This window comes from Lactuca sativa, chromosome 7, assembly GCF_002870075.4.
Source record: "Lactuca sativa cultivar Salinas chromosome 7, Lsat_Salinas_v11, whole genome shotgun sequence".
Taxonomy (NCBI): Eukaryota; Viridiplantae; Streptophyta; class Magnoliopsida; order Asterales; family Asteraceae; genus Lactuca; species Lactuca sativa.
In genome coordinates this window covers 133,960,734-133,971,304 of record NC_056629.2, presented here as the reverse complement: position 1 = coordinate 133,971,304, position 10,571 = coordinate 133,960,734, and the positions used below count along the sequence as shown (strand labels likewise).

The window sequence follows — 10,571 nt, the reverse complement described above, 5'->3', positions numbered from 1 at the left end:
GAAAAATTGGTCTATCCATCAACCGGATGTAAATAACGCTTTTCTACATGGCCATTTAGCAAAGGAAGTTTACATGAAGATCCCTCAAGGATTTTCCAGAAATAGAGAAACTCGTGTTTGTCGTCTACATAGATCTCTTTATGGTCTTCGTCAAGCATCTCGAAAACGGTACCAAAAGTTCACTTGTGCCTTATTGAACATCGATTTCAAACAGTCTAGATCATTCGCTCCTCGTCTAGAAAACATACACCTCCTTTATCGATGATCTTATTTATGTTGATGATGTCATTCTAATGGGAAATGACGATGCTAAATTAAATAATTCAAAACTACATCTACACAATCAGTTTAGCATCAAAGATCTTTGTCCTCTAAATTATTTCTCAGGCACCGAGAAATTCGCACAGCAGAAGGGTTGGTGCTTAGTCAAAGGAAGTACACCCTAGATATCTTTAAAGACAGTAGTCAAGATGGTTGTCGACCAAGTGCTTTCCCCATGGAGCAGAATTTACGACTCGATGTAGAAACTAATAGCCCTTCTGTTGATAACACTCAATATCTTTGACTGATTGGTCGGCTCTTATATTTATAAGTAACCAGATCGGACATCTCTTATGCAGTGAATTTTCTCAGCCAATTTGTCTCCGATCCTCGAAAAAACACTTGGATGCTGCCATGTGTATTGTTCATTACTTAAAAGCCACCCAAGTGCAATGTATTTTTCTTCCAAAAACAAGAGGCCTTGGGCTTACTTCCTTCTATGATGCTGATTGGTTGGGGTGTCCGTTCTCTAGACAATCTTGAACCGGATGTCTTGTTTTGTTGTGAGAAGCCCCATTTTCATGGCGAACAAAAAAACAATCAGTTGTTTCACGTTTTTTTGCTGAACCTGAGCAATGGTTACCCGTTTAAGCAAGATTCTTTGGATGCGTTGGCTATTGAGTGAACTTAACGTGATTCAAGATGGTCCTACCAAGCTTTTCTGTGATAATCAAGCTGCTAAGCAAATCTCTAATAATCGAGTCTTCCATGAACTTACCAAACATATCGCAAAGGATTGTTATTTTGTTCGAGAGCGATTTGAGACTAAACAAATCATTAAAAAATACATCAGCACTACAAATCAAGTGGCTGACATTTTTACTAAAGCTCTCAATGCCGAAGGTCTACGTTCATTTTGAGGCAAACTGGGCATACGTACTCTCCATGCTCGAGCTTGAGGGGGAGTGAAGGAATCCGTCCATTTTATATGTATCTTTGCTTTATTTAGGGTATCTTATTTAGCTTTAGTGACTATCCCTTCTTATTTTATCTCGTCTCTTGTATTTATATTCTGGACATGTTTTCAATAAATCAATTAAGAATTGTTGATATCTATTACACTCATATTTGAAAACATAAGACCAGTAATATTGCTGAACTATCTAGTGACAACATACTCTTACTTTTCTTCTAAAATATCATCAGATAGGAAGATCAGTTGCTATAAGTGGCTTGAATTATGTTTTTTACAGGTGCTATTCATTCATCTTTGGATATCTACATAGAAATTAGTAAAGGAGTAGTGACAAAACTCATCTATAAGTACGAAATTAATTCACTCGCAAAAAACTCTTGAAGCACTTGTAGCGACATATGTAGTCAGTAAGGTGATGGAGCAACAAATTTTGTTGTCGATGTTTGTTTCTAGTAACTGTCTTGGTTTGGAAAAGAGAGGAAATTTTAAAGATATAAAACATGTGTGAACAATTGAAATGTGAAAGCATAAGAATTTAAAAGCATCTAGTCTCACAAACTTAATAAATTTAATAATGTCATGTCATATATTGTTAAATAATAACAAGGCTTGGGGTAAGCACATCCACTGAGTACTACGTACTTATTATATATTAGTATGTAGATGTTATTTCAATTCAAAATATTGTTTATAATTTTTTCATCTAAAAGAGTATAATATATATGTTTATATTATGTTAATAAAAAAAAAACAATAACTAAACTCAAATAGTAAGGTAATTCGTATTCAAAACACATGAGTCATTTCAAACGGGTTGAAATCGTATCAGAACATACCGAAATGTAAAATACGCATTACGGTCTTCGGCTGATAAATAGACCATTAATGATATAAAAAAAACAAAATAAATAAATTAATAAATAAATAAATAATAACTCTACGTTTTTAGGGGTCTAATGATCTTATAATATTTGGTGTTGCTGTCAAATAAAAAACAGAGCAAGGATCGTCCCTCTTCACAAATTTTATATGGGGCCTAAGGATGGCTATAAATAACACACATCCTTAATTTGAGAATTACATACAGACACAATTGGTTCTTTTTTTTTTTTCTGACATCAAAAGAGTTTATCTTAAAAGCTTTTCCAAGAAATATCCGATTGTTTAGTGTCAGACATGGAATCACTCCAGAAAGAGATCGTTTTGGTAGAGAAAGTGTGTGAGATTTATCACAAAATTTCAAAGCTTGAAAATCTGAAACCCTCCAAAGATGTTGATAGCCTCTTCACTGAGCTGGTCCGCACATGCATCCCACCCTCTTCTATAAACATATCCAGTCTCCCGGCCAATATTCAAGAAATAAGGTCAAAGCTCATAAGACTTTGTGGTGAGGCTGAAGGCCATCTTGAAGCCCACTTCTCCACCATTTTAGGCTCTTTCCCAAATCCACTTCACCATCTAAAAGAATTCCCTTACTACTCCAATTACCTGAAGCTTAGCCGTCTAGAGTTTGACATTCTTACTGAACACTATTCTGCATTTGGACAAGCCCCTAAGCGTCTTGCCTTTGTGGGTTCTGGCCCCTTGCCTCTCACATCTATTGTATTAGCCTCTTATCATCTCAAGGACACCATTTTTCACAACTACGACATAGACTCTTCTGCAAATTCGATGGCCTCTCATCTTGTTTCGTCTCATCCTGATTTGTCCCAAAGAATGGTATTTCACACTGCCAATATAATGGATGTCACGGATGAGTTGAAGGGATATGATGTCATTTTTTTGGCTGCACTTGTAGGGATGGATGTTGATGAGAAGGTTAAGGTGATTGATCATTTGGCAAAGTACATGGCCCCAGGTGCTTTGCTCATGCTGAGGAGTGCTCATGGTGCCCGTGTCTTTCTCTATCCAGTGGTAGAAGCACAACAACTTCAAGGGTTCGAAGTTCTCTCCGTTTTTCATCCAAACGATGACGTCATCAATTCAGTCGTGATTTCACGTAAGATTGCAGATCCTGTTAACATTGATAATGGTGATAATCATCATCATGACCATGAGTTGGGGATCGAGTCCGTCATGCCATTGAGTTGCAAGTATTGTGAGTTCCAAGCTTTCAAAAATCCTCTTGGCCAGATGAAAATGATTGATAATTAGAGCTCATTCTACGTTAAATAGGATTGGTATTCATATAAACTTATCGTATGTGCTTGCTTGAAAGTGTGGGAATGGATTTGATTGTCTCAGTTTTCTCTTATCTTACTGAAATTTCCGGAAATAAAGAACACTATATTATGTTTTATATCATCGGCCCATTTACAAATGGTTGATTCAAAAACTCATTTACTTTTTTCACTAAATTATAGTTCCTCCTATAATATCCTTTGTATCTTAAGAAAGAAGCCCTTACACTACCACAGAATTCAAAGAAATATTTACACTCGTGGAACGTGTCAACTGGCATGAGAGGAAATTATGCTTAAATCTAAATTCTGACTATGTTCAAAGAAATATTTACACCACCACGGAATTCAAAGAGATATGAAGATAGAAGAAAAAGAACTTGAACACTAGTAGTGATTGTAACTTACTTTGTTATGTTCATCAGTTATGCTTAAATCTAAGTTCTTATGATGCTAAAATGATCATAAAGATGCATCTAAACGAAAGAAATGTCTATTTGTGTAGACGAATTAATGACAATCATTATCACTATGAAATATATCCACTGTTAGCGCAACCACATTATGAGCTTTTTTCAAGAGCTTATTGCATCAAATAACCATTTTAATGTCAAAAGAGGTATTGTGGGAGCTTATTAATTAGTACAAATTGTGAATAGACAACTTGGAACCATTCATATATGTCCCTACAGGTATGTGACTTAATGGGAAAACCACACACTCTGATCACACCTATGAAAATGAATTTAGCATTAAAAGGCATATCCTAACGCAGGTTTATAGAAGTATCAAAACACATAAGGTGAATATTTGGAACCTATATTTTTTGAAATTCGATACATCCACATAGGGAGAGAACATTAGCACTAGTAGGGGCGGAGCCAAATTTTGTGAATATGGGGGATTTACATTGTAATAACATATCAAAATATATTTATAACTAAATAGCGTAATAGGGTTAGTAAACTTGAACGAGAAATATTGGATTTTTGATATTACTAATCCTATTAGGTTGGAGGCGTGTATTGTGAACATATTTCTCTATGATTATCACTAACAGGATGAAATTGTGGTTATAAACATCTAATTTCAGCACGGAAAAAAAATCATGGTTTTTTTTCTTACGATTTACCTTATATTTATAAAAAAATAAATTCCTAGTTATAATAATGTTTCTAATTAGAATGTATAAAAAAAATATAAATAACCTTGACTTGGAGATTGGAGTTGAGAAGCAGCACTAAGTCTCAAAAATAATTAACTGACGATTGCAATTTAGGGTAAATAATGATTTAAATTGATGGGAGGGGCTATGGGGTTTACTTATCAATTTGATAGGGCCTTTTCAGTTAGAATTAGAGTGTACTTCATTTAGAATACTTCCCCCCCCCCCCCCCCCCCCCCCCCCCCCCCCCCCCCCCCCCCCCCCCCGGTACTATCTCCACTACTGAGCACGACGGGGATTATCATACCTTCAAATGTGGAAACTATTAACGGTTATGAATCCTCTTAAGGAAATTTTAAGGAAGATTCTCCTTTGGAGTTGCTCCCTTATAACACTACAAGAAATACGGGTATTAGCAGCGACAGCCGTCGCCGCAAAAGAGTAAGAGTGTCGCCGCTAAAAGTATTAGCGGCGACGCCGCAAATACGTCGCCGCTAATGCTTCGTCGCTAATGCCCTTCTTGTCGCCACTAATACTTACCTGTCGCTGCTAAAAAGGCGTCGCTGCTAATACTTATATGTCGCTGCTAAAAGCGTCGCTGCAAAAGACTCTTTTCATTTTTTTGTTACAATTTTATGGAATATAAATCTACAATTTTATAAAATCAACTATATTTAACCCATACACAACCAAAAACAATATAACAACTATAAAATATTAATCCGCAATAAAAAATATTAGTCCATACAATCTAATTAAAGTATTCTTCTAAACAAACATTTCATAAAATCCTAAAATTCCTACTCCTCGCCGTCACTCTCATCATTTTCTTCATTATTTGGTGATGACAATAAACGCAACCACTCTTCTAATGCCGCAGAACATGCCGAGTCCTTCAGTATCGTTTGCAACATTTCCATCTACAAAGAAATCAAAATATATTACCAATATATCATAATAGTATTATATTTTTCAAAAACTACCAACATATCATTATAGCATTATAACATTATACTTTTCAACTTAAACAAACAATTACCTGTGATTGTGGTGGTTCTTGTGTCATCGGTTGTTCTTGATCATACATAGACACAATGGTAAGGGGTTTACGCCCGATGCCTCTAATATGTCCGCGTCGAACATCCAATATTTTTTCAAAACATTTTCTTGTATCACTTGGCGTTAGACCGCTTTCAGAAGAAGAAGCTTGGGTTTGTTGATTGATCTCCTGAAGTAAAGCATTCTGTATTTTCAAAAAATGATAAACATCATAAAAATATATTACTAAATACCCATGACGATATAAACACGTATATGAAAATACAAATTAACCACTTACGTATTGTTGCTCGACTGCAGGACTATAAAACACCCCTTGGCGATTGGAATTAGCCTTACGGAATGCTTCGATTCGAGTGATATCCTATTTAACAAAAAAAAAGATTTATTATACTTTAAATAAACATTTAAATATATTATAACTTACTTCTTTGAAGCGTGCATTACTGTACGAGCTCGACCCCCCTCTGTTTACAACTAGTTGTTTTGCACGGACTTCTTTGTTTGACGCTGAACGACTTAAAAATTTGGGCGATTGAAAATGTTCGACTGCCTTCGCCCAATTTTCTGGTGACATACCATTGGGGGGGTTGTTTAGTGCCATTGGGATATCTGCAGGCCCCCCGATATCCTTAAAATAAGAATGGGCTTTACTTTTTCGGCCTCTATAAACTTTTGCAAGACTCGAATCAATGCTCCGCAACAATTGTGCACGCTCCAGATCTGTAACAACCTGATATTTGAACTCTTTGTAATGACCTAAAAAGTCAAGTATTGTAACCACCTTGGAGTTAATAAAATTAACTTTGTTAATAAAATGCCCAAAAAGTATCAATTTAAATTCCTACTATGTTTAATATCGTTAAACCGGGATCGTACGTAAAAAGAATGCCAAAATCCGGCTTCGTATATAGAAGTTAAGATTTTTCCAAGTTCGGCTTAGCAACAGTCAGCTAAAAACTCGAACCGGAGATCGAGCGACTTTTGGCCGGAATGACCTAAACGAGAATCGAAGGTCTCGACAATGGTACTTCAGCGGTAAAAAGTCTGGCAAAAACCGACGTCAGATAAAGAAGTTATGAATTTTTAAAGAAATTCCTTAATCACGTCATTTTATAAATAAATAATAAAAATAATTTCGGAATTTGCCAACGGAGTCTAAACGAAAGTTGTAGAGCGTAGTCTCACCTACGCGTGGATATAAAGACCATCAAAAACGGAGTTCGTATGAAGAAGATATGATTTTTTGAAGTTTATTAATTAAATTATATATAAAAATAAATCAAAAATCCGGTAATATCCGAAGGAGGAGTTAGCGTCCTCATCCGAGTTACGCGCTGCGTAACCCCGTACGCCCCGCGTACCCGAGGGCCTTGGTCTCGGTCCGTCCACGTCGCCCCTATGCGAGCTACTCACCTTTCCGTCCCATCCGAAGCCGAGGCAATCGAGGACTCGGTCACGGGTGACGCACGAGTATGCGCTGTGTACGAGTGTATGCCCCGCGTACCGAGACCTCTCAGCCCCTATAAAAGGGATGCAAGGGTCTCCGGAAAAATTGCTCATTTCTTCTATTTTCTCTTGCGTTTTGCCTCGTTTTCCGTGCCCGTTCAAACCCGACGCCCTGGTCGTTTTGCTCAAGTCCCGAAGGTCGGTTTTGCTCCCGAGATTCCCGAGAATCCCGAGAAAAATCCGTTTCCCGAGACGAAACTCTGCCCGGTTTTCCATCTCGCTATCTTCAAACTTCCAAGTGAGTTCATACCCCCTTCAAACACACTTTAAATATATTTTAAATGCTTTTATACTCTTTTAGGGGGGGGGGGGGGAATACAAGTAAACATACTGTTATTATCGTGTATTTCATAAAATTTCACTTACTCGTTTTTATTAAATGAATCACTTGTGATTTAGTACACTATGTGAAAACTCTTGTCATACTTTACATGCACTAGATTTAAACAAAGTATTTAGTAATTCCAAAGTATCCTTCGTTTCTAAACCGTTTTATACATTCTAAAAACTTATGATTTATGTTTTGTCAAATATTGTGAAAAGGATAAACTTTGCATACAAAACTATTACTTTAATACAGACTTAGTTGAGAATCCGTGAGACATGTACATCTTCAAATACTGCCTTTTTGTTAGAAGGTATCGCTACAAGTCCTGTCTATAACCAGAGTCTCCCGTTCGGAGAACGTGTCAAATGTGTATAGATCTATACGGGAAGTCATGATCCCGCGCCCTGACTGTTAGCTACAGTCCGTCTTTTGGGGTGACAGTTTGTCATAACGCTACGACGCCTGAAGAACGTCGCTACAGACATATTATGTTTAGTATGGTTATAAAACTCACCGGATATACAATTATTTTGGTATTATGCTTTTATGAATGAGTAGCTATTAAAACTATTCTTCATCTAACAAGTGTGATCTTCGTATAGCTTTATTATATAAAACTATGCCACAACTTCTAAGCACGTCGGTTGCTTGCGATTTTCGGTCTTAGAGGCTGCCAGTTATGTTAGGAAAATAAGGGTTTTTCCTGTATACAAACCAAACAAACTATTAGGAAAATATTGGATTTTCTTGGTTCAACTAGCTACATTTTTCAACACAAATACTCTCATGCATTTCATACTTCTATAAGAAAATAAGGGATTTTCTTGGAAAATATACACTCATTTTGGAATGGCATCCAATGTTTCTAAATGACTTATGAACTCACCAACTTAATTGTTGACACTTTTTCTTTGAAATAACTTGTATTCTCAGGGAACCGTTAAGCAGGTTTGGATATCAACTTTTGGGGATTAACGCGCTGGCGTTAATTATTTATTTTGAAAGATGTTTATGCATTTATCTTTTGAGCATGTAATGAATACAATGATGTAAACATTTTTGAAACCTTTATATATGTATGGTGGTGTGTACTTTCCTTTCTATGAACTGTTATGATACTGAATATGACGTCCTCCGCCCCCGAACGTTTCCGCCGTTCTGGTTTGGGGGTGTGACAAGATCCAAATTAACCTTATCCAAATCAAACTTATTCTACAAATACAAAAAAGTTAGTTAATTAAATAACAATCACAACGAAACTTAAAATATTATTCAAATAAAATATTATTCAAGTTACCTTTAGATGCATAACTGTCGCATTCCTTAACGCGGGGGAAACATTGTCCCAACCAGATACATTTAAAGGGACGTTGTTCCACAAATACCTCCCAATTTCATGTGTGAACCAATTAGCAGGCTTCCCGACAGGGGAATATGTGATCTCCCTGTCAAAATTCAAATCCACAGTCTTTCCCTTGTTTGCCCTTATCCAGTTTCCTAGCTCTATATTCTTTGACAAGCCCCTTCTTTTCTTTGGAAGCTCGACTGAAAAAATACAATTTAAAATATTAGTCACGATAATTTATAATAAATTAATTAAAATAGCTAATAAATATATCATAATAAAACTTACCATTTTGTTCATGTTGCCCGCGACCAAAGCCTCCTGGAGATGGTGGATCCCCAGCTCCATCACCACTGTGACCAAGGCCCATAATATCGGCCATCACCTCCGTTACAAAACAATTTATGATTATAAATAACTATATTTCTTATAACTATATTTTAATATCTAAATTATAATAGAAAATTTAATTTAATAGTTTTACAAACAATTTATGATTATGAATAATTTTAAAACTAAAATACCACATAAATATTAAATTTGATTGGAAAAACTACTCTTTTGTAATATACACACTTTATTTTTCACACATTACATACATAGATACACACACTATACATACAAATACATATAAACATTTTCTTACACATATTCATTATAGCATCATACTTCTTTTTCTATTATAGCAACCTAATTCCAAATAATAATTATACAAAAAACACACAAAAACATAAAAATACCACATAAATATTAAATTTGATTTGAAAATTACTCTTTGTAATATACACACTTTGTTTTTCACACATTACATACATAGATACACACACTATACATACAAATACATATAAACATTTTCCTACACATATTCATTATAACATCATACTTATTTTTCTATTACAGCAACCTAATTCCAAATAATAACTACACAAAAAAACACAAAAACATACAAATAACACACAAACAGAATTCCACGACAATTCATTCCAAATTCCAAATAATAACAATACAAAAACATACAAATCAAATATATAATTTCAAAATTCATGAAAAGGAACCTGTGGTAGTGTAATTTAGCGATTTTCCGGTAAGAAATCCAGTTTTCCGGCAACAATTCTGGCAATAGATGCGGCATAATTAGATTTTCCGACAAGGGTTCAAAAAACATTAAATTAAACACTTAAACTAGTAAAGAAAACTTCAAAACAGAAGTTGAATAGAAAATAGGGAAGAAATCAGACCTTAAATCGAACTTTTGTCGCCGGAAATGAGTGTGGTCGCCGGTAATGATGGAGCTCCACTAGTGGCCGGCAGTAATGGCTGCCGGAGACGAGTCCTGTGGCGCAAATGATGTCGTCGTCGGAGGTGCAGTCACCGGTTACCTTTGGAGGAGAGAAAGGAAGCAGAACGAACAGGAAAGTGATGCAGGGGGGGGGGGGGTATCTACGATGAGTATTAGCGGCGATGCTAGGGTTTTAGCGGCGACACCAGGGTATTAGCGGCGACACCCCTGGAGGGAAAACACATCGCCATTTTTCCTCATTTCCCACCATTGGATGAAAAACAGATCGAACGGACAGGGTTGATTTGACGCGGATCGACACTGTAGCATCATTAGCGGCGACGCCTTCAGCGGCGACACCGAGTATTAGCGGCGACATGTAATGCATCAATTACATGTCGCCGCTAATACTTGGTGTCGCCGCTAAAGGCGTCGCCGCTAATACCGATATTTCTTGTAGTGTTACAAT

General features: G+C 36.2%; 1 protein-coding gene across 1 annotated transcript; it reads left to right on the top strand.

Annotated features, from left to right (window-relative positions):
* Window positions 1–2,343: 2,343 nt before the first annotated feature.
* Window positions 2,344–3,536, top strand: LOC111878402 (nicotianamine synthase). The gene has a single exon (XM_023874908.3). It carries the CDS (start codon window positions 2,414–2,416, stop codon window positions 3,389–3,391), a length of 978 nt encoding a protein of 325 aa, XP_023730676.1. The 5' UTR covers window positions 2,344–2,413; the 3' UTR covers window positions 3,392–3,536.
* Window positions 3,537–10,571: the final 7,035 nt, after the last annotated feature.